This window comes from Spermophilus citellus, assembly GCF_964194105.1.
Source record: "Spermophilus citellus genome assembly, chromosome: 5".
In the NCBI taxonomy this organism is placed as follows: domain Eukaryota; kingdom Metazoa; phylum Chordata; class Mammalia; order Rodentia; family Sciuridae; genus Spermophilus; species Spermophilus citellus.
In genome coordinates, this window is record NC_138186.1 from 165,564,861 (window position 1) to 165,590,157 (window position 25,297).

Here is a 25,297-nt window from a genome sequence, read left to right on the forward strand (position 1 = left end):
CTTAAAAGGTGCTCAAGAAACATTTACTGAGTGATTGCATGGATGGCTATGGGAAACCAAGAGTTCATTTTTCTGTAGCTAGGAGTGAGTGGCCGCAAGGGGGAGCCCCAGCTCCCGCTTCTCCATGGAAAGGAACTTTCCTCGCCTGTACTGAGGGACCTAGGTGTGGGTTGGTAGTGTTTTTAATGATAATTGGATCCTGTATTTTTGAAATGTGTAAAACGAGATGAAATATTATAAATTAAAGAGTTTCATACCACATTATATGTTGTAAGTATCTCAAAATATTGTTTATACCACCTCCTCTTTGAAATTAAGGTTGTCATTAGGTCACTGCTAGATTTATTATTTCATGAATCAACAAACACACAGATTAATGTCACAATTTAAAAATGATTTCAGTATAATCAATTTCCTTTGTAACCCAATGTATTTTATTTTATACATTTAAATAATAGGCCTCACTGGACTACCGAGATTAAGGGAAAAGTTTAAGAATCTTTGCTGAAAGAGAATGATGGCTTAGGGCTCTGTTAACCTCATTCACAAATCTGCTGAGGATCATAAATTAATATAATATGGATTTCTCTTGAAGTCCAACAAGGGGAGTGTCACTTCTGCCCTCCTGGAGGGAGTCATATTACTAAGGGATTCATGTAAGTGTGATAACAAAAATGGTATCATAGAAAGCATATTGACTTGATGTTCTACGTTTTCTTGATAGAGGGATATCTATCAAACCTTTCAACTTGCACTAAACAGAAAAAAGGCCTGATGCATAAGGATAAGGAGCCTCATGAAAACTATTAAAAACCATAAATAATTGATAGATTGAGGCTGTGGTGTTGCCACTTCATGCTTCTCTAATTGATTATATTTTTGAGTTTTGACATTGTTTGAAAAAAATAATAGCTAACAGCTAAGAACATCATTTCTCTAATTTATTTTCAATTAAGATAATGTAGTCAGTCATAGTATACCATAAGGGTCTGATAGGATTATGGAGAGTTGAAAAATTCTTTTGTATTATTCTTGTGTTTGTGGTGGTGCTGGTGTAAACACGTCTACTGCTCTGCCAATTATGTCAAAGTAGCACATACAACTCTGTACAGTATATGATACTTGCGAATGACAATCAATGCCTGTTACTGGTCTATGCATTTACTATACTTGCTTTTTTACCATTATTCTAGAGGTTTGATATATACATGCATGTGTGTGTGTGTGTGTGTGTGTGTGTGTGTGTGTGTGTGTGTGTATACCTAGTGCTTGCAGCATGCAATTCCCACACCTGTAATCCCAGTGACCCTGGAGGCTGAGGCAGAATGATTGCAAGTTTGAGGATAGCCTTGGAAAATTAGTAAGAACTTGCCTCAAAATAAAAAACAAAAGGGCTGAGGATGTAGTGGTAGAGCACCCGTGTGTTCAATCCCTAGTACTGAGAGAAAAAAAGAATGAATGAAAGAAAGAAAGGGAGAGCCATGTTACACCATGGCAACCTCATCCAGCTCCCTTACAGCTCCCTCTTGTTGCATAATATTCCCTGGTGCTTGATCTAAGCTCACATTGTTTTGTTCATCGTGACCCTAGGAGCAATGTACGTATTCTGTGTAGCCTAGGTGGCCTACAGGCTGGACCATCTAAGGTGTGTGATGCAGCAGGTGAACTCTGATGTTTGTACAGTAACAAAACTGGCTAATTATGCATTTCGCCTAACTTATCCTATCATTAAGTGATGCATGATTGTACCTCAAACATAGACCTTTATACCTCTGACCACCAAAGATAAAGAATCAATATTAGGAAAATCTAACTTTGGGGCTGGGGCTATAGTTCAGTGGCAGAGCACTTGCCTAGCACATGTGAGGCACTGGGTTTGATCCTCAGCACCCCATAAATATAAACAAATAAAATAAAGGCATTCTGTCCATCTACAACTACAAAAAAATTTTAAGAAATCCAACTTTGGAAGTTTAGGGTTTTTGGATATAGGAAGTTTTATTTAATAAAATTTAAAGTGCTACACCATCCCCACAACAGAAAATGGAAAGATTTGTCTGGGTAGAACATTTGGTCTTCTCTGCAATAATGCTGCGGAGATATTCAAGCCAGGAAAAATGATGCTGTTTTTTTTTTCTTTTCTTTTTTACAGGTATTGAAAAGCCTGGGCTTTAATGACCATTTTTTTTTCTGACCTGGAAACAGTTTAAAGGAAAGGTTATCTTCTATAAGTCATTGATAGTCTTCTTACTGCTATTTGTAAACTTATTTTAGATTGGAGATTGCTTCTGCTTTGCAGAAATTATCTGCTTGGAGCCATGCATAATTTATAACAATCTCTGGCAAAACCTCAGAAGAGATATGCTCTTGTTTCAGGCGGACGTCAGAGGCGGGAGCAGCACCCAGTGAAAACACTCCCCCAGTGACTCTGGCAGAGGCACAGCCTCTGAGAGCTTTCTTCTTGAGGATTATGACACAGTTAAAAAGGAAAAAAGGGCGCCAGGCAAAGCAGAGTCACCAATGAAATTGGAGAGGGGCTCTTTTGAGAACGTGGGGGTGACTGTGGACGCTGGAGCCCTTTGGCAGGACGGTGAAACTCTTCCAAATTGGGTGGAAGAAAAAGGAGAAGAAATGGCCCACGAAGTCAATCTGGATTCCCTCAAGGAGTTAGAACTCGAGGTCATTCTCCAGGTCCTGCACCGTGACCAGGCTGTTCAAAGCCTAGAGGAAGAAAGGATAAGGTGAGTCGTCTGCAGAGGGGCACACTCTGCAGATTGGGCTTTTTCTGTCCCGAGTCTGCTACTGCTTGGCTTTGGGCTACCTGCTTACTGGTTACTGCTCACTAACTGCTGGGCCCGAATGAAGGCATGTGGGTGCTTATTTTTGCTATCAAACTAAACTTGGAAGGTGGTAAGAACAAAGGGAGGCTGCCCTTGCTCATCGTTTTGTGATGTTGCTGTCCGTCTGCTTGTCCTTTTCTCTGCTTTGGGGCAGTAATCCAAGGGGCACTTTCAGGTTTCTGGAAGTCCCCAAAAGAATGCTCTCAGGTTAAGAGTTCTCCCACCTTACTTTTGGTGTAACCTGAATACACCAGAAGGCAGTGTGGAAGAGCAAGTCTGATGGAATCCATTGCTCTCTTTTTTCCTTTGGCCACCTTTGCTTCCGTGTTGGCTTTGAGGAAAGACAGAGCATACACACGAACCTGCTTAGCCTGTCCCTGACTACTTTGCCTACAAAGTTTCTTTCCTGTCTGTCTCTAAGATGCAGGAGCTATTTGATATGAATTAACACTTAATAAGGCAGTGCTGGGTGGTATCAAAACTGTCCATGGGGCTGGGGTTGTGGCTCAGCGGTAGAGCGCTAGCCTCGCACGTGAGAGGTCCTGGGTTTGATCCTCAGCACCACATTAAAAAAATAAATTAATTAAATAAAGATATATAAAAAACAATATTTATAAAAAACTGTCCACTGTTAGTTGTTAAGGTCCAATATATTTTAAAATATATTGGTGCCTGTTTATCAATGTTTATGGGGGACATGAAGTTTAGAAAATAAGAAGAGTGTGCTTACCATGTGCAAAGCCCTGGGTTCAATCCCCCCACCAAAAAGAAAAGAGAAAGCAAATGGAATATGTTTTTAGTTTTGTTTTATATCCAAGGGCAGAACTCTTTTGAAGTCTGCCAAGAAAAACACAGAATGTAAAACTTTGGACAACCAAATGCTTGAGAAACAAGGAACATTTTCTGGTTAACTGGAAGGTACAGTGCTCTTTTTCCATCCTCCCTTGTGATTGCAAAGCTCTCAGAGTGTACTTACTTGTAAACTTTCTTTCATTAGAAAACATAATATGCTGACAAAAATGGCATTTTCTTTGATGATTAAAGAGCTTTCAGTGATTTGGAGACATTTTGAACATTAACAAAGTTACATGGGTACTATGGCAAGGAACTCAGTCCCAGTGTTTCTAGGGCAAATACTGAAAGTTGCATTTTAAAGTACCTTTCTGATGCAATTTTGTTTCTTCTCTTCTAAAACTAGGTAACAGAGACATTCCATGAACAAGTGCTCTGGTTAATGACAATTTGGGGGGGGGATATAAAACAGTGTCCCTTTCCACTCTGGCTGTTGTCTAGAGGAGTTAGGGGCTGGAAGTGCGCTGATCACCTGTTAAAAACAAAGTAGCAAAAGCATAGCATCGGTTAAATAATTTTCTCGAGTAACTTGCACCTATAGCAGAGATGTGTGCTCTATGATTGTGGATCTTTCCATGCCTTGCTTATTAGAATGGATGCCCTATTCTGTGTCTTTTTTCTTCTTTTGCTGTTCTTGGGCACACAAGGCTGAACCTACAACAAAAGTAGCAGCTAGCTCCTCTACGCTAGGCATATACTTATGCTTTGTCACGTAATCCTTGCAGACACCTGGGTGGTAAGCTTGACATCTGCTTCACAGTTCAGAGAACCCTGAGTCTCAGCTCCAAGGGTTGCGGTGGAAACCCAAGGATGTCGGATGCCAAAGCCCTTTCCCGTGCCACAGGCAGCGGGCGGGGTACTGTGGGCTCTGCCCTGTAGCCTGGCATTCCATGCAGCCCTATCTTGTTTGGCTCTGTGGGCCACAGGAAACTGAAAACACACCTGCAGCATCTCCGGTGGAAAGGAGCCAGGAACTGCAGCCGTGAGTACAAGGAGAAGTGCTGTGCACGCTGCCAGCGGGCCTTGGGGCTGCTGCTGAACCGGGGGACCGTGTGCCTGGGCTGCAGCCACCGTGTGTGCTCCGAGTGCCGTGTGTTCCTGAGGAGGAGCTCCGCCTGGAAGTGCACGGTGTGCTTCGAGGAAAGGTGAGCATCTCCAGGGGCCAGATGGCTCCACTACCAGGCCTCACAGAGGTCTGGAACAACCCTTTAATAAAGAGAGCAGCCATTCCGCAATCCAATCGATAGATGCTTCCAGAGTGCCCAGAGTGGCTTGGGGGTCCTTGTATTTTGAAAAAAAAACCTGTTATATTAAAAAGGTTTTTTTTTTTTTTTTAATTTATAGCAGTTTGTCAGGCTACCGAGGGATTAACCCTGGAGTTCAGATGCATCTGGACCACTTGACTAGTGCCTTAATTTATCTTCCTCAGTGAAAATGGAATGAATGGGGCATAGGGAATGTGAGGGTGAGCCTGTGCACCTTTCAACGCGGCCTCTCTGCAGGAGGCTAGCTGGACTATATTTGATACTCAGATAAAGAACTCGATTTGGTTCCTATTGGTGAAATACTGAATCTATGTTCATTGTAACCTTTTGGTGGTAAGGTTCTTAAACAAATTTTAACATAGAATTGGTGTTTTTGAGTTGCCTGTTTTGAAAATGGCAACATATTGATTTGCCTTGGATCAGTATCATTCAAAGAAAGAATGGGCAAGTCATGGATTCCTTGAAAACATAGGAGGGGTCTCTTTTGGGGGAGAGGGTGAAAAAGGACACCATGGAGCTTACCAGAAGGAGGAATGTGAGGCATTGTCAATCTGGAGAGTAATCGGAGACCTGAAAAATGACGTCTAAATGTGTACAGGTGGCCCAGGCACAGAGTGGAGAGTTGCTCACACAGTGGGGATGGTGTCTAGGCTCTCTCTCCTAAACCAGGAGGGCTGTCTTTACCCGATACCCTGACATTAATCTACTTAATTTCCCGTCCCTTTGCAAGGTGTAATGTATTTCAGTTATTCAACCAAAGAGAAAAGTGGTTCAACCCGATTGATCTCCTCGCTGAATTCTACAGCAGCTCACCACGTCGCCCTGACTTCCATTAGTCACCCTTATTTCTTTGGTTGGCTGGAGTCTGAGCCTTCCAGGCTTTTCTTAGCTCAAGAGTGAAAACCAAAGCCCCTCCTGTGAGCTGCCCTGGACACATGGATGTTGAAGCAGGCCTGGGGCCCTCAGGAGAGCAGATGACAATTCCAATCATCTCTAGGAAGGTCTAAATACCTTCTTCCCCATTCCAATCAATGCTCTAGATTTGAGATTTAGTACCCAGTGGCTCAGGAGGCTGAGGCAGGAAGGCCAGCCTCAGCAATTTAGCAAGGTCCTAAGCAACTTAGTGAGACCCTGACTCAAAATTTAAAAAAAAAAAAAAAGGCGGATGGGGTGCTGTGGATGTAGCTCAGTGGTTAACTGTGCCTGGGTTCAATCCCTGGCATGAAAGAAAGGGAGAGGGAGAAGAAGAGGGAGAGGGAGAGAGAGAATTAGAGAGACAGAGAGCGTGAGAGAGAGCGAGAGAGCGAGAGAGCGAGAGAGAGAGAGAGAGAGAGAGAGAGAAGAAAGAAAGAAATTAATTTGATAAACCTTGCCTGGTGAGACTCAAGATCCCTCAGTAGTTTTTCATCTTCTCATGATTAACTGTAAATTAAAAATCAAAACAGGAGTTTAGGGGCTGAGGCAACTCCCAGGAAGCTGACCCATCTTGAAATCTCTGTCCTAGAGGGCATGATGCCCAGGCATTGTAACTCTCTAAGTACATGAAATGTCATTTCTGAAACCCCAGTTTCCTTATTTTGAAATAAGGGTGTTTTCAAAATACCTGAGTTAATTGCATCACTGAGTGGTGGGGATGGGGGTGGGTCGTTAATCTGCGCCTGCCTTCTTCCTTTGGCTCTGCCCCTTCTTCACAGCCCTCGTCCTCTCTCCAGCTTTGTCCTTTCTGGCTGCCCTCCTGGTTCAGGACCAAAGACAAGGCTTTGTAAAACTTCAGAAGGCTGTTTGAGGTTCCTCGCTGCCTCCCCCTGGGACCTGAGAAATCCTCTCGACCCCACTCATTTTTCTCCCCTGCTTCTCCCTCAGCTGGAGGCTCCTTTTTCAGGAAGAAGTGCTTTGAGGACAGGATGAGGGGGGGAAAGTTTTTAAATTCAGGAATGGGGAGCTCTGGGGTAGCAATTAAAAATACAGACCAACTTACAGATTGTTGTAAAGCAAAAGGCCTGTGAGCTGTGCTGGCCTGGGCTGTGTGGTAGGCCCAGGGGACATGTTTAGAGGGCTTCTGCTTTCAGGGAGAGTCCCCTCTTGGAGGACTGCCATCAGCAGAGTTGCTGGGGGTGGGGAGCTCAGAGGAGCTCTGAGGAGGGAGAGAAGAGGCGGATTTCTAGACCATCCGTAGCTGGAGTACTCCTTCAGCTTTATTTAAACCTTCCAACAATCCCAAGTGGTAGCTACTACCATCATCCTCATTTTGTGGAGGAGAAAGGGGAGGCTGAGACATAATATAGTGTGCCCTGGAGCCCAGGTCCCCTCTGAGTCCTCACTGTGGCCACCTGCTGGGATACTTGTGTGGGAGGGCAGAGTCTTCAAAGCTACTCAAACAGCTGTGTCCCCGGCAGCAGGAATGGAGGGTGAGCAAAGGCTCTTTAGTCCATGAAAACCCTACCAAGAGTGTTATTCTGCTGGGTGGACTCAAGAGGCAGAAGATGAAGGTAAAAGAGCAATGAGAAGGTCCCTGCGGTGAAGAGCACCCAGTGGGAGCCTGGTACTGAAGTGGTGGGGACCCAAGAGGCAGTTCAAAAGGGGTGAGGGAACTCGGCTGCAGGGATGAGAGGGAAGAGTGGAGCCCGCTCTGAGGCCTGGCCAAGCAGCGAGCAGCTAGCTTTGCAGCAGTCTTAAGGCTTCAGAGAACCAGAGGAAACAGAGAAGGGGGAGAGGAGCAACAGAGAGAACTCGGTGAAGGAAGAGGAGGTGGAGAGGGCCTCCAAGAAGCTGGTTGAACGTTGCTTTCTGCAGTGAGAGGGCAGGTGTGGTCCTCGGCAGGTGCCAACCAGAAGAAGGTGACTCCAGTAGGAAGGGTGTGCTTGGGGAGAAGGAAGAGGGAAAGCAGACAGAAGCATGAACCGACCCTGGCTTAACACTTGGGTTCCCTTCCATGGAATTTATTGAGAGTTTCTACTGTGAAATGGCCCAACTTTGATCGGGCAAATGGGAGGAAGGGTAGAGAGGGTACATGGGGGCGGGAAAGACAGTGGAATAAGATGGACATCAATACCCTAGGTACATGTGTGACTGCACATATGGTGTGACCTACATCGTGTACAACCAGAGAAATGTAAAGTTGTGTTGCAATTGTGTACAATGAATCAAAATGCATTCTGCTGTCATATATACCTAATTATAATTAATTAATTAATTAAAAAAAATGAAATGGCCCAAGATAAAACTATGTTGAAATGTCAGGGAGACTAAGCTGTATATTTGCTTGTTTTTGCTCATTTTTAAAATATTTATTTATTTATTTATTTTGGGGTACTGGGATTTATTTTTGGGTACTGGGTATTGAACTCAGAGGCACTCAGCCACTGAATCCCATCCCCAGCCCTATTTTGTATTTTATTTAGAGACAAAGTCTCATGGAGTTGCTTAACACCTTGCTGTTGCTGAGGCTGACTTTGATCCTCCTGTCTCATCCTCCTGAGTCACTGGGATTGCAGGTGTATACCACTACGCCAAGCTGCTCATTTAAAAAAAAAAAAAAAAAGAAGAAAATTATTATTTTTTTAGTTGTAATTGGACACAATACCTTAACTTTATTTATTTATTTTTTATGGGGTGCTGAGGATTGAACTGAGGGCCTTGCATGTGCTAGGCGAGCACTCCACTACTGAGCCACAACCCCAGCCCCATTTTTTTTTAAAGGTAAGATTGAACTTGGTGACTTAGGTTTGTACTGATTTTTTTTTTCTTCTTAAATAATGTTCTAGGGCTGGGGATATGGCTCAGTGAGAGCACTTGTCAAGCATGCATGTGGCCTTGGGTTCCATCCCCAAGACTGCAAAAAAAAAAAAAAAATTCTTTATGCAGTGGCTTCAAATTCCACTTGTCTGGGAGATATCTGCTCATCTGTGAGGTACAAGATTGCTGAGGAATTGCTATCACATAGGCTCTCTCACTTGCTTTGTAATTGGCTATGACCTAACAGATTCATTCTTCAGATATTTGTGAGTATGCTCCTGTTTCATTTGAGAATATGTATCATACATTTACAAATTCTCAAGAGGTTATTACGTATATTTATCATTATTATTACTATTATTATTTTGTAGTGCTGGGGGTGGAACCTGCGGTCTTGTGTATGTGATACGCAAGTGCTTTACCACTGAGCTGCACCCCTGACCCCAGAGTTTGTTTTGCTTTGTTTTCATTGGGATATTTTGCTGGTAGTAAGACTTCTTTGGTCTGATTAGGTTCAAAACTTGTTGCTCAAGAAATTCTCCATGTTTTCAATATTTTAACAATATATGTGCCACTGAACTTTTATAAGACAATGAGAAGATTTTAGACTAAGGTTTCAATTTGCATCAGGTTCACGGTGTTTTCTTAGTTACTCGGGTGCCTCTGGTGCCACAGCTGGTGCCAATGGGGAGCAGCATAATGCTCAGCTGGAAACAGACCCAGACCTTGATCTTGGCGTTTCACCATGAGGTGAAGGGTTCTCAGGTTGTCAGTCCTGAGCTGTTGCAGAGCAGAAATGGTGAACGTACATCTTGGAATTTATCATAAGGGATTTAATTTGGCTCAGGTGCCTTTTTGATTAGGATTTGGAGGTAAGCGTGTTGTCACGGGATGCATTCATTGTATTTTCTACATTGCATGGGAGAATTTTTATGGAAAATCACGCAATGTTTCAATAATGGTTCTATAACAAAATTATTTCCTGCTTAAAATAAAACTTTCAGAGGTTAGAAAATGTACTCCTGGCTGGGAATGGTGGCACGTGCCTGTGGCTTGGGAGGCTGAGGCAGGAGGATCACGAGTTCAAGGCTAGCCTCATCACAGCAAGGCACTAAGCAACTCTGTTTCTAAATTAGAGACCCTGTTTCTAAATAAAACACAAAAATGGGCCGGGGATGTGGCTCAGTGGTTGAGTTCAATCCCTGGTAGAGAAAGAAAGAAAAAAAAATACATGAAGACAAATTAATGTGTAAAATATTTCAGAGTCATACATTTATTAATTCTCAAGAGCATAGCTACTACGCCTGATTTCACAAGGGAAGAGCTTTGTCTTTCCCATACAGGTTTCCGTCTTGCTGAACTAGATTGCACCAAGGAATACTCTATGGCTCCACTCACCTAGATCCTTGGCCCAAGATTTTTTAATTTTTAATTTTTGTTTGTTTTTGTTTTATTTTGGTACTAGGAATTGAACCCAGGGGTGATTTACCATTGAGTTACATCCCTAGACCTTTTTATTTATTTATTTGTATTTTGAGATAGGATTTGCTTAACTTCTGAGGTTCCTGCTAAGTTGCTGAAGCTGGCCTCCAGCTTGCATCCTTCTGCCTTAACCTCCTGAGTCCCTGGGTTACAGGTGGGTGCCACCGCACCCGGTAATATATGGTGTTTCTTAGTTCTGACCTAGCACTGACATCTGTTTTAGTTTTTGCATACAGCTTGCCTATTTTACTTAGTATATGTGCATTGTTTTCTTAGGAACACGGTAGATGATCACAATATTCTTTTTATGCATGTACTGAATGTAATGATTATTTTGTTATTCGACACCTTATAATACCAAAACAAGCAGTAAAAACGTAGACATTTATGGAATACTTTTTTGGGAAAAAAGCTTATTTTGTACTTGCTGAAGAGAATGTTTTCATAGTATTACGTATGTCATTCTTGCTGAAAGTCCTATTCATTCTGTGGTCAGCACTTGATTAGTCAGGGCAAGCCCTGCCTTTAAAATAACTTTTTGAGAATTAGTAAGCTTCCTGTTTCATTGTGTCTTTTACCATCTCTAAGTTGAAGGTCAGCCTCAGGAGGCAGCGTTCCAGGCTGGCACAGTGCATGGTAGCCAAGTGCTGGAGTTGGGAGGATGCTGGGAGGCTGGCTGTTCCTTTTAGGTCACGCTCTTATGAGAATTTCCACAGTAAATTGTGCATAGCCCATTCCCATACCAAGTACATGCAGTGTGTGATTCATAGATTTCAGATGATTCGTCTTCTGCTCCTTTAAAGCAGATATTTCAGAATCAACATTATTAAGCCCACGTTCTGTTGAAAGAAGACAGCCCCTGGGTTTCTGCCTAATGGCAAAACTGACCCTTGTGATTGTCCTCTCAAGTCCCTCCTCCCTCTGTGATGTTTGGCGATGTAGGGGACTAGGATTGGGGGGGTGCCTTTTTCAGATTCAAATTACACTGTGGTTTTTGGAAACGAACAAAGTGTTCCTTTAAAAGGAAATGCTCGAGTTTGCCAATCTGCTATGCACTCGGTTATCAATATTTCCATATTTGTAACTATGGTGTTGAAGTCAGCCGATAAGAAAACAGTAATTCCTTCTCCCTTTCAAAATGGTAGAGAAAGAAAGAAAGAAAGAAGATGAAGAAAATTGTAACAAAGAACTAAAACTGTAACCTTGAAGGGAGTTCCCCAAGCCTGTCTGCAATGGTTACTTTATATTTAATTTCAAAGGAATTCTCAGGCTCCACAATCTGGCACTGGTAAATTTGTTACTTTTATGCTTGGAAAAGTACTCTGACTTGGTAAGGGCAGTCCAAAATGGTGATTCTAAGGTGTTTTGTTTTCTGACAAGAGAGACTGGCCCATGGTTCTGAGAAGACTATGAGTTGCAGTGTGGACCCATCAAGTTCGCCATGACTGTGGGTTAGGAGGTCCATCTGGAGCTATTCTGTGAGCAGGGGAAGGGGCTGGCCGCTGCATGAGGCAGGGCTTGAGGTCTGGTTTGGGAAGTTGGTGGTAGAGGCTGGGGTGGAGGCCGTGAGTGCACTCAGAAGAAGCCGGTGGGGTGGCAGGAAGAGGAAAGCAGAGAAGGAGATCTCCCTGGCGACTCCTTCAAGTTCAGAGCCCCAGTGATGATTGTGTGTGTGTGTGTGTTTAATATTTTTGTTGTCCGTTGTCAACGGACCTTTATTTTATTTACTTATATGCAGTGCTGAGAATCGAACCCAGTGCCTCGCACATGCTAGGCACTGGGCCATCACCCTGGCCCTTAGAATATGTTTTTGATCCATTGAATTAATGGGCTTGGCAGGAAGATGTCTGGGAACTATTAAAAAAAAAGAGTACAGAGGAGTGGAGGAAGGCATCCGTGGGCGCTGAGCGACAGGCAGGTCAGGGTCAGAGGGCAGCCGTGCTGGTGAAGCTGGAGTTGGGGGGACAGCTGCTGCTTTTGAAGGAAGGGCGTGGGCAAGTGATGCCCAGCGAGTTCATGGACACTTACTGGCTGTAGAAATCTCACTGGAGTGTGGTTCTGCGGATCATGACAGGGCCACATCCTATGTGATTCTTGGTGTGATCCCAGTGAACATGTTGTAGAAATAATTTTAATCATCTTGCCAATCATTTTTGAAATATCTGTATTCCTACAGTTATCACTTTTAATGTTATCGAGCTCCTCCTTCCAGGATCACTTGTTACTGTCTTGCTTTATAATTATTTGTTCCACAAGTGTGCTAAGCCAGCTGCGCTTTAACTCCTGGAGAGCCTGTCGCCCGTCTTTGAGGTCATGATTTCCCAGTTTACATATTCCTTATTTTGATTCATTTTCCATCAACTGTAGTGCTTTCTCAAGATTTTTTCCCCAGGAAGAGCACATGGTCTAAAGATGTGTTTTCTAAACTCATCGTTTATATTTTTATACTATATATTTTTTCATATCTGAGAGTGCTTTCTAGTGACTTTCCTTCATGAACAGTGACTTCTCTGGGTTTTAAAATCCTGGACTACAACCTTTTAATCAAAGATTTGCAACAAATGCATCCTCATTATATTTTGAAATTTAACATTATAGAGACGTCAGGGGTATTTTAAAATTTTTATTTATCATTTGGTTTCTATGCATTAGAGACATTGTTCCCCCCCACCCACCACCCGCATCCTTGTTATTAAAAATAGTTCCTAAAGTGTGCCTAGGAATAAGTCTCTTCAACTGATTTCCCCCTTCCCCCCTTTTTTTCTTGAGATAGGAGTCTCCCAATGTCACTGAGGCTGGGCTCCAGTGACCCTCCTCCTCAGCCTCCCCAGTGGCTGGGGCTACTGGCATGTACCCCCTCATCCAGCTTCTCCACAGTGTTTCTTGTGGAATAAGAAATGTTCCTTTGGGCTGATTATTCAGCCCTGGGAATTTGTTTATCAACCTCTTAACGGTTTCTTTGATTGGAACTGACTATTCTGGTTATTCTTCGATGCCACCTGACTGGTTTCTTCAGTGATAATGTCTGACGGGTAGGTCGGCCTTGTCCTGCGGTTGTTGGGTCTTCTCTGCAGCGTGTCAGGTCTCCTGCAGGCCTGGAGGTGCCTGGCTGAGCGGCCTCTCTCTGCTCCTACTGGGCACTTCTCTCTGCCGTAGCCTTGTTAGTTTCCTAGACCCTCCTTCTCTCCAGCCTGGCTTCTCCTATCTTTCTCACGATGGTGGTGTGACATGTTTGTGAAGACCGATGATCCCCTTAGTGCGCAGGTTCAGCATGGCCACTTCTCTGTCTCCCAGACGCCATATCTCCTTCCCCAGGCATTTTGTCTGATGCTCTTACTGTCTCCTCAGACCCCCAGCTGCGGCTCTCCGGCATAAGCCTTCCTCCCTGTGCCACTCTCATGGCCCCTCGGGTGATGTGGGAAGGTGGATTGGCACCTGACACCTGGCCCAGTTCCCATAGTGCAGGCCTTGACCCACCACAGCTCTGTCAGGCTGCAGTAGAGTTTCTCTTATTTCATCAACTAGATGTAGCAAACCAGAAGTCACAGCCCCAGACTCACTCTCGTAATCAGAGACTCAGGCAGCCCAGCCCTTGTTGCTTTTTGCACCGAGTTTAATATTGATCAATGCCTCACAGTGGGCCGTGGGTTCACCACGGTGCCTGCCCCTCCCTGCCATTGTGCCAGCCACTTCCTCCTCCTGGTGCCTGAGTGTGTCCCCCCACCCCACATGTTTCTAGGGCATGACACATGCTAAACTTCAGTGCACCCTGCTGTGGGCTCTACCCATCAGGTTCCCACCTTATCGCTGGTTCTCAGGGTGCCCCCTGCGGCGGGGAATGTTCCTTCACAGTGCCTGGGGCTGTGACTGGCATGGGGTGTGCCTGGGGGCATGCCTGTCTCTGAAGTTAAGGAAAGGACAGTTATAAATGTTTTGCAAGAACTGTTGGTAGCAGCTCGATGAGATCATTTCTTTATCTTCATCTCGATTCTCTGACTCTTCATGGTTACTCAGGATTGGTCTCTTTTCTTGTAAGAAAGTCAAAATCAGATCAGATGCGCTCCTGGAAAAACCCCACTGGTTTGTAACTGCGAATTATCTGAGATACAAGATTATTTGAGGTAAAAGCTTTCAACTGTGTGCACACACAGGTCTGTTCTAGCTGGGAATCCCCAAGCAGTTGGACAAACTAGCAGTTAGATTTTTCTCAGTTTTACAGTCCATCTTCTTTATTTGGCTATTTTCAGCTCATGCATCTGATGAGCCACCAGGGCCCTCTTAAGAGCTCTCTGGAGGATTCCTTGCCATTGGGGCACTGGTGGAAGAGCAGATCTGCACAGATGGACTTTTGCAGATAGTCAATGAATTCTGATTATGCAAACCAACTTTCCACCTCTTGCATTGACTAATGAAAATACCTTAATATTTAATACACTCACTTTTCTTTTCCTTTTTTGTACCAGGGATTGAACTCATGGGAACTTAATCACTTAGCCATATCCCCAGCACCACCTTTTTTTGTATTTTATTTAGAGACAAAGTCTCACTGAATTGCTTAGGGCCTCACTAAATTGCTGAGACTGGCTTTGAACTCAAAATCCTCCTGCCTCAGCCTCCAGAGCCATAGGGATTACAGGCATGTGCCACTGCGCCTGCATATGTTCACTTTTCTTGGTGTATAAGGCACAGGTGCCATAGCTTATGCCTCTGCAGATGCAAGTAACTTAGATGCAAAATAAAATTGCATTCCAACATGTGGCTCACTGGTAATAGTAGTGAGATCAAATAGCTTTCTGTTAGGATCCTCTATTCCCCTTAGCGTTTGTTGAACGTCTGTGGACTAGAATTTTGCGAAGTGCTCTTCAACAATTGTTTCTTTTTTGCTGATGAAATTACAGCATTCGCAGGGTCAAGACCATGAAGGTGGATGCTGAAACCTCCAGAAACACCATCTATGCACCAGGTGCTTGGCTATGATTCTTCTAAGAATCCTCCTGCAGGGGACTGCCTAGTTAGTGGAAGGGTCGTCCTCTGACTCCACAGCTCCTGCTCTCTCCACACCCCATGTGTTTGCCTTTTGAGATGCATTTATGGATTGATTGAAAATTTTTAAATAAGCAAGTCATGATTTTACCTGAGAGTGTTGACCTACTAAAAGTGTTAACCTACTAAGCTCTTAAAATGTTTCAAGAAGCTCTCCTAGCCCAATTCTGATTTAATCATCTGGGAAGAGGCATCAAAGGCTTCCTTTGGTTACTGTCATGAGTCATGCCACCCTGGGTTGGCCCTGGGGGGACAGAGACTTCAGAATTGACTTGCTTCTCCCATAGACAAGAGTTGCTATGTGGTCCTCCATCTGAAACTCAGGACACATGTAGACAGGAGTCCTTATAAAAGTCATTGTGGAGTAATTGCTTATATAATGGCTAGTTCTGTCTGAAGGGGTGACAGGGGTATAGCTCAAAGCTAGCAGTCAGAGGAAATGGCCTCCAGTGCAAAAATCAGTGGTCTTCATGTAGCTTAGGATGGTGGTGGGTTTTTTAAATTAATTAATTAGTTTTACAGTATAATGCCTTTTGACATATTGTGCACAACTTCTCATTCCTCTGGCTGTACATGGTGCACAGTCTCTCCAGTAGTGTAATCATACATGTATTTAGGGTAACAATGTCTGTCTCATTTTACCATCCTTCCCATCCCCACAGCCCCACCCCTCCCCTCTCTTCCCTCTACACAAACCAGAGTTCCTTCATTCTTCCCTATTACCATCCCCACCCCACTATGGATCAGCATCCACTTATCAGAGAAAACATTCGGCTTTTATTTTGGGGGGATTGGCTTATTTTATTTAGCACCATATTCTTAGTTATAATCATTTACCTGCAAATGCCAAAATTTCATTCTTCTTTAAGGCTGAATAATATTCCATTGAGTATATGTATCACATTTTTGTTATCCATTTATCTGTTTTTTATTTATTTTTTTTATTGGTTGTTCACAACATTACAAAGCTCTTTTTTTTTAATATTTATTTTTTAGTTCTCGGCGGACACAACATCTTTGTTGGTATGTGGTGCTGAGGATCGAACCCGGGCCGCACACATGCGAGGCGAGCGCGCTACCGCTTGAGCCACATCCCCAGCCCCATTACAAAGCTCTTGACACATCCTATTTCATACATTAGATTGAAGTGGGTTATGAACTCCCAATTTTTACCCCAAATGCAGATTGCAGAATCACGTCGGTTACACATCCACAATTTTACATAATGCCCTATTAGTAACTGTTGTATTCTGCTACCTTTCCTATCCCCTAACTATCCCCCCTCCCCTCCCCTCCCATCTTCTCTCTCTACCCCATCTACTGTAATTCATTTCTCTCCTTGTTTATTTTCCCATTCCCCTCACAACCTCTTATATGTAATTTTGTATAGCAATGAGGGTCTCCCTTCATTTCCATGCAATTTCCCTTTTCTCTCCCTTTCCCTCCCATCTCATGTCTCTGTTTAATGTTAATCTTTTCCTCATGCTCTTCCTCCCTGCTCTGTTCATAGTTGCTCTCTTTATATCAAAGAAGACATTTGGTATTTGTTTTTTAGGGATTGGCTAGCTTCACTAAGCATAATCTGCTCTAGTGCCATCCATTTCCCTGCAAATTCCATGATTTTGTCATTTTTTAATGCTGCGTAATACTCCATGGTGTATAAATGCCACATTTTTTTTATCCATTCATCTATTGAAGGGCATCTGGGTTGGTTCCACAGTCTAGCTATTGTGAATTGTGCTGCTATGAACATCGATGTGGCAGTATCCCTGTAGCATGCTCTTTTAAGGTCTTCAGGGAATAGTCCAAGAAGGGCAATAGCTGGGTCAAATGGTGGTTCCATCCCCAGCTTTCCCAGGAATCTCCAAACTGCTTTTCAAATTGGCCGCACCAATTTGCAGTCCCACCAGCAATGTACAAGTGTACCCTTTTCTCCACATCCTCGCCAGCACTTGTTGTTGTTTGACTTCATAGTGGCTGCCAATCTTACTGGAGTGAGATGGTATCTTAGGGTGGTTTTGATTTGCATTTCTCTGACTGCTAGAGATGGTGAGCATTTTTTCATGTACTTGTTGATTGATTGTATGTCCTCCTCTGAGAAGTGTCTGTTCAGGTCCTTGGCCCATTTGTTGATTGGGTTATTTGTTATCTTATTGTCTAATTTTTTGAGTTCTTTGTATACTCTGGATATTAGGGCTCTATCTGAAGTGTGAGGAGTAAAAATTTGTTCCCAGGATGTAGGCTCCCTATTTACCTCTCTTATTGTTTCTCTTGCTGAGAAAAAACTTTTTAGTTTAAGTAAGTCCCATTTGTTGATTCTTGTTATTAACTCTTGTGCTATGGGTGTCCTATTAAGGAATTTGGAGCCCGACCCCACAATATGTAGATCGGAGCCAACTTTTTCTTCTATCAGACGCAGAGTCTCTGATTTGATATCAAGCTCCTTGATCCATTTTGAGTTAACTTTTGTGCATGGCGAGAGAAAGGGATTCAGTTTCATTTTGTTGCATATGGATTTCCAGTTTTCCCAACACCATTTGTTGAAGATGCTATCCTTCCTCCATTGCATGCTTTTAGCCCCTTTATCAAATATAAGATAGTTGTAACTTTGTGGATTAGTCTCTGTGTCCTCTATTCTATACCATTGGTCCACCCGCCTGTTTTGGTACCAGTACCATGCTGTTTTTGTCACTATTGCTCTGTAATATAGTTTGAAATCTGATCGCTATACGGCCTGATTCACACTCCCTGCTTAGAATTGCTTTTGCTATTCTGGGTCTTTTATTTTTCCATATGAATTTCACGATTGCTTTATCTATTTCTACAAGAAATGCCATTGGGATTTTGATTGGCATTGCATTAAACCTATAGAGAACTTTTGGTAATATCGCCATTTTGATAATGTTAGTTCTGCCTATCCATGAACAGGGTATATTTTTCCATCTTCTAAGATCTTCTTCTACTTCTCTCTTTAGGGTTCCGTAGTTTTCATTGTATAAATCTTTCACCTCTTTTGTTAGGTTGATTCCCAAGTATTTTATTTTTTTGAGGATATTGTGAATGGAGTGTTTTTCCTCATTTCCGTTTCAGAAGTTTTGTCACTGATATACAGGAATGCATTTGATTTATGCGTGTTGATTTTATATCCTGCCACTTTGCTGAATTCATTTATTAGTTCTAGTAGTTTCTTTGTAGACCCTTTTGGGTCTTCTAGGTATAGAATCATGTCATCTGCAAATAGTGATAATTTAAGTTCTTCTTTTCCTATTTTTATGCCTTTAATTTCTTTCATCTGTCTAATTGCTCTGGCCAGTGTTTCGAGAACTATATTGAATAGAAGTGGTGATAGAGGGCATCCCTGTCTTGTTCCAGATTTTAGAGGGAATGCCTTCAATTTTTCTCCATTCAGAATAATGCTAGCCTGAGGCTTAGCATAGATAGCTTTTACAATGTCGAGGTAAGTTCCTGTTATCCCTAGTTTTTCTAATGTTTTGAACATAAAGGGATGCTGTACTTTGTCGAATGCTTTATCTGCATCTATCGAGATGATCATATGGTTCTTATCTTTAAGCCTATTGATGTGGTGAATCACATTTATTGATTTCCGTATATTGAACCATCCTTGCATCCCAGGGATGAATCCTACTTGATCATGGTGCACAATTTTTTTGATGTGTTTTTGTATTCGATTCGGCAGAATTTTATTGAGGATTTTTGCATCTAGGTTCATTAGAGATATTGGTCTGTAGTTTTCTTTCTTTGAGGTGTCTTTGTCTGGTTTCAGAATCAGGGTGATGTTGGCCTCATAGAATGAATTTGGAAGAGCTCCCTCTTTTTCTATTTCCTGAAATAACTTGAAAAGTATCGGTATTAATTCTTCTTTAAAGATTTTGTAAAACTCCGCTATATACCCATCCGGTCCTGGGCTTTTCTTGGTTGGTAGTCTTTTGATTGCTTCTTCAATTTCATCCATTGATATTGGTCTGTTCAAATTGTGTGTATCCTCATGACTCAGTCTAGGCAAATCATATGACTTAAGAAATTTATCGATGTCTTCACTATCTTCTATTTTATTGGAATATAGGTTTTCAAAATAATTTCTAATTGTCTTCTGTATTTCTGTAGCATCTGTTGTGATATTGCCTTTTTCATCCCGTATGTTAGTAATTTGAGTTCTCTCTCTTCTTCTCTTCGTTAGCATGGCTAAAGCTCTGTTGATCTTATTTATTTTTTCGAAGAACCAACTTTTAGTTTTGTTATTTTTTTCAATAGTTTCTTTTGTTTCAATTTCATTGATTTCTGCTCTGATTTTAATTATTTCTTGCCTTCTGCTACATTTGTTGTTGTTTTGCTCTTCCTTTTCTAGGGCCTTGAGATGAAGTGTGAGCTCATTTATTTGTTGGTTTTTTCTTTTTTTGAGGAGTGACCTCCAGGTGATGAATTTCCCTCTTAAAACTGGTTTCATTGTGTCCCATAGATTCCGATATGTTGTGTCTGTATTTTCATTTATCTCTAAGAATTTTTTTATTTCCTCCTTTATGTCTTCTGTAACCCATTGATCATTCAGTAACATATTGTTCATTTTCCATGTGATGTAGGATTTTTCCTTCCTTCTTTTATCATTGATTTCCAGTTTCATTCCATTATGATCAGATAAAATGCATGGTATTATCTCCACCCCTTTATATTTACTGAGGGTTGCCCTATGGCATAATATATGGTCTATTTTTGAGAAGGATCCATGTGCTGCTGAGAAAAAAGTATATCCATTTGATGATGGTTGATATATTCTATATATGTCAGTTAAGTCTAGGTTATTGATTGTGGTATTGAGTTCTATAGTTTCTTTATTCAACTTTTGTTTGGAGGATCTGTCCAATGGTGAGAAAGGTGTGTTGAAGTCACCCATAATTATTGTGTTGTGGTCTATTTGATTCTTGAACTTGAGGAGAATTTGTTTTATGAATGTCGCAGCACCATTATTTGGAGCATAAATATTGATAATTGTTATGTCTTGTTGGTGAATGGTTCCTTTTAACAGTATATAATGTCCTTCCTTATCCCTTTTGATTAACTTAGTCTTGAAGTCGATTTTATTCGATATGAGGATGGCCACCCCTGCTTGCTTACGAGGACTGTGTGCGTGGTATATTTTTTCCCATCCTTTCACCTTCAGCCTGTGTATGTCTTTTCCAATCAGATGTGTCTCCTGGAGGCAGCATATTGTTGGATTTGTTTTTTTTAATCCATGATACCAGCCTATGTCGCTTTATTGGAGAGTTTAAGCCATTAACATTTAGAGTTACTATTGATATATGGTTTGTACTTCCAGCCATGTTTGATTATTTATCCTTTTTTTTTTTAAATTTAGTTTGTTTCTCCATGGTTATCTTTCCCCCCGCCCTCTGTCTTTACCGAGGCACTTCCCACTGATGGTTTTGGTTATTGTTTTTCATTTCTTCCTCATGTAGTGTTTTGCTCAAGATGCTTTGCAATGCTGGTTTTCTGGCTGCAAATTCTTTTAACTTTTGTTTATCATGAAAGATTTTATTTCGTTGTCATACTTGAAGCTTAATTTTGCTGGATACAGAATTCTTGGTTGGCATCCATTGTCTTTCAGTGTTTGAAATACATTGTTCCATGACCTTCTTGCTTTCAGCATCTGTGATGAAAAATCCGTTGTTAACCTTATTGGTTTACCCCTGAATGTAATCTGCCTCCTTTCTCTTGTATTTTAATATTTTCTCTTTGTTTTGTATATTGGATATCTTCATAACAATGTGTCTTGGCGTTGGTCTACTGTGATTTTGTATGCTCAGTGTCCTGTATGCATCTACAATTTGTATATCTGTTTCCTTTTTTATTTCTGGAAAGTTTTCTGTAATTATTTCATTCAGCAGGTTACTCATTCCTTTGGTTTGAATCTCTATACCTTCCTCTATCCCGATGACTCATAAGTTTGGTTTTTTTATGTTATCCCATATCTCTTGGATGTTTTTCTTGTGATTTTTTACCAGCCTTTCTGAGTTGGCTAGACTCTTTTCAAGATGATATATTTTGTCTTCATTATCTGACGTTCTGGCTTCTACTTGCTCCACTCTGTTAGTGATACTCTCATTTGAGTTTTTAATTTGGTTTATAGTTTCCTTCATTTCTAGACTTATTGTTTGATTATTTTTTATAATCTCTATCTCCTGATAAAGATGCTTAACTTCTTCTTTTATCTGTTTATGTAATTCATTCTCAATGTATTCTTTCACTGTTTGAATTTGCTGTCTCGTATCCTCTTTAAGGTTCCATTCCATCTGTATAAGGTGTTCCTTGAGTTCTTTATATGACCATTTTTCTGATGACTCTAGGTCCTCCTGAATATTTAGGCTGTCCTGTATTGTTTGTACTCCTTTTCTTCCTTGTTTTTTCAAGCTGCTCATGTTACTTCTTGTTCTGTTTGACTGCTGAGTTACTGTTTACTCCTATAAATTTATTAGATGCTTGGGAGGAAAGGTATTAGAAGGGAAGGGAAGAAGTCACTAAAGAGAATGAGAGTAAGCAGGTAGAATTCAAGGAAGGGGGAATAAGAAAATTGAAAAGAAATGAAATGACAAAAGAAGAAAGAAGAAAAAATAGGAAATAAAAAAGAAAAAAATTTTTAAAATAATAATAATAAATAAAAATAAAAATTAAAATTAGAAGAAAAAAAATTAAAAGAATTTTAAAAAATTTAAAAAATAACAAGAAAGAAAAAGGAAAATGAAAAAAAAAACCCAAATAAAAAAAAAAACCTAATAAATGCAGTCTTAGAGTTTGATTAACTTCTCTTCCAGTAGGTGGCGCTGTGCCCACCAGGCCAAGTTTCTCCTGTCAATACGCGGGAACCAATCACTGTGCAGCAGCTCCTCCCAGACTGGGCGAGTCTCCAATCCTGAGTGCCTAGGGCCTCCTCTTGTGTCTAGTCACTTCCCCACTTTTCCTCTAGCCAGGCCCCTCTCACAGGTGCCGCTCATCACAATACTGGCTACACGCCACTTCTGATTCTCCCGGGAGCTCTGTTTTCATGAACGACTGGGCACACTCTCCCTGTTTGCCATTCCCTCAGACCCTAAGTTTGTAGAGCTTGGGGCTTAGAATCCTCAGTGAATTTTACTTGCCCTCCGGTAGCCACGCCCCCGGTAGTTGGTGCAAGAGACCTCACTTGTCAGCACTGGTGGGAGCGGTAGCCGGGAGTTCCGCGCCGCGGGTCTCGCGCCACTTCTGATTCCCTTGGTCTGGCTATCGCGCTCACGGGAGAGCTGGAAGGGGCCCTTAAGGTTTCCCCGATGTGTGGAGAGGGAAGGCTAGGGAATTACACACCTGTAGCCGCAGGTTTCAATGAAGTTATCTCCAGTCTGGTGACGTCAGTTCTCTGCCATGGTGGTATCTCCTGCAAATGGTGACAGTTTGTTTCCCTTTGCCGGGTGACCAATGCAACGGGTGGGTCCTTACTGTCTCTCCCAAGCCCCGTTTCAAACCTGTGGCCACTACCTATGAAGGCTCGGTAGGCATTTACCTCCGTAGGATCAGAAGGGCTGACCAGTTGTTTCAGCCGGATGGATTAGTGCTGAGTCACAGCTGTTTGTCTGCGGGAAGCAGGCGAACGGGAGCTTGAATTCAGCCGATCCAGGCTCAGTGTGTGTTCTGAGAGGCCCAGACTGTTCGCCCCAGATCCACGTCAGCTCAGCATTGCCTAATGATCCTGAGCAAACAGCATTTAGACTGTTTACAACTCCCTATGCCCGCACAGCTGAAGAGGTCAGAGACTTGATCGCTCCACGCCCTCTGCCATGTTCTCCATTTATCTGTTGAAGGACATCTAGGTTGGTTCACTTGTTTAGCTACTGTGAACTCAGCTGCTATAAACATTGATGTGACTGTGTCACTGTAGTATGCTGATTTTAAGTCCTTTGGGTAAAAACTGAGGAGTAGGGTAGCTGTGTCAAATGGTAGATCCATTCCAAGTTTTCTGAGGAATCTCCATACTGCTTTCCAGAGTGGTTGCACCAATTTGCAGTCCCACCAGCAATGTCTGAGTGTAAGGGATGGTGATGTTTTTATCCTTTCATTCATTCATTCAGATTAGCTCAAGAAACTCTGAGTTTGTGCCCAAATCTCTGTGGGCCAACTTAGCTGTTTAAACTTCATGAGGACTCAGTTGAGATTAAATGAGATGATTAGATGGTTCTTTTAGGTGACTGGCACTAGGGGACCAGGGTTTTAGTTTGCTCAGTGTATAGGTCCTGAACTGGGGCTGGAGATCCTTTTAGTGAGAGGTATCTGTGTTATTTTTTTACTCAGGTGTGCCCACCTTCTTTACCTCCCTCTCCTTGACTGCTTTTCATCTTTTTGATTGGGCATCTGTGGGTATGGTCACTCCTCAAGGCCAGCCTGTGTCTGGTTGGCTCAACAGATGGTATGAGGGCTTAGGTCACATGGGTGAGGAAGTGTGGGAGAGTAGATGAGTTCCAGCAGGTCACCACTTCAGAGAAACAGCCCAGGAGGGGCAGTCCACTGGCCAGCTGGAGGCCCCCTCCTGCCCACCTCACCTGATGATCAGACCTGGCCTGCTACGTCCTCAGAAATTGAACACCTAGTACAGGAGCACTTCGCAGGGTGTGAATCTACCTCTCATTAACCTCTCCACGCTCTCCCTGATGATGATGATTATTTTTTTGTGGGATTGACCTCAGGGTTCTGCCCATGTTAACCAGAGCCCTCCACTGAGCTCAGCCCAGCCCAGCCCTCCCTGGTTTTCCGATGCTCTGCTGGCCTTCAAGGTAGAGGGGAAGGCTGTGGAGAGGCTATGGTGCCTTAAGGTATTTTGTGTAGATCTAGAAGGTGAGATATTTGAGTTTCTGATTTAATGGATCAGCCGTTTTTCTGTCTCCCTAGGAATATATCATGGTTGACTATGTTACATATTTTTGATTCTTAATGTGGTACCAAATGTCAACATTATGTCATAAAATTTTTAAACACTGTAGATTTTCCTTGTTCTACTCATTAATGTATAAACCAGAGAATAATAGTTCCTAACCAGATGACGGTAGAAAGTTGATTGAGGTCTTCTGACAATTACTAATGCTAGAAAAAGATAGGTAATTTTAAAAAGGTAGATTCGCATATATTTGTGGTTTTATTTACATTAACAGCATTCATAAGCATTAACTTTAAAAATGATCATTAGAGGGGTTAGGGATATAGCTTAGTGGTAGAGTGCTTGCCTAGTATGCGAGAGGCCCTGGGTTTGATTTCTTGCACCTAAAAAAGAAAAAAAAAATCTATTTGAGTTCATGTAAGTCCATATAGGTCCATGTAAGTCCATATTTTAGGTTATAGCCTAAACCTAGCAGAGAATTCGTTTCAACAAATCAAATAAAAAAAAAGACTTTCCACAAAAGTTAAAACTTCAATTTTTAAAAACTTGCATAGGCAAGGAGTTGTCAAGTTTAGTGACACATTTTATGTATTTAGGGTAATAATATTTTTGCTGTGTGGGGCACTAAACCCAGGGCCTCCTCATGCTCCCAGTGAGCTACACGCCCCCCCCAGCCCATCTGGTGTATTATTAAACAATTGATAATATCTGTGTTCCCTTTTTACATCCTAAAGGATATTAACAATTCTGGTTTCTCCAGAAACGTCACAACTGTCGAGAGCAAAACACACTTCAAGCAGCCAGCACATAAGGAGCTCTGTGCGCAGTTATGTGTGAGAGCCAGCGGCTGCGAGGCCTGGTCCTGGGGGGCCACCAGACCAACTGGCTGACCACAGTTGTTCCCCTGATGTCAGGTAGTGCCCTTGGAACCCCCTCCCCTGGTCTCTGTCAAAGCTTATTGACAGAGAGAATTGTGGACTTCAGCTCTTCCCCGGAGCCTTCTCAGGCCTGTTGGTGATCTGCAAATATCCTGGTAAACACTGACGGTAACCTAGGGGTGACCTTCCTCTTGGCCGACTGCAGAAGGCTGAATGGTTCTGGAGCTTATCCTTTGTGACATTGCTTGGTATATATACCACTATTATCATGGCAACGCGATTGTTTCCATA

The 25,297-nt window shown here is 42.3% G+C and overlaps 1 protein-coding gene across 1 annotated transcript in view; it reads left to right on the top strand.

Annotated features, from left to right (window-relative positions):
• SYTL3 (synaptotagmin like 3) overlaps positions 1 to 25,297 on the top strand; it is a 76,838-nt gene that overhangs the window by 7,232 nt on the left and 44,309 nt on the right. Inside the window, exons 2-3 of the mRNA XM_081294647.1 lie at positions 2,153 to 2,741; positions 4,619 to 4,837. Coding sequence (XP_081150773.1) covers positions 2,521 to 2,741; positions 4,619 to 4,837 — 440 coding nt within the window. The 5' untranslated portion in view covers positions 2,153 to 2,520. The remainder of the gene's footprint in view (positions 1 to 2,152; positions 2,742 to 4,618; positions 4,838 to 25,297) is intronic.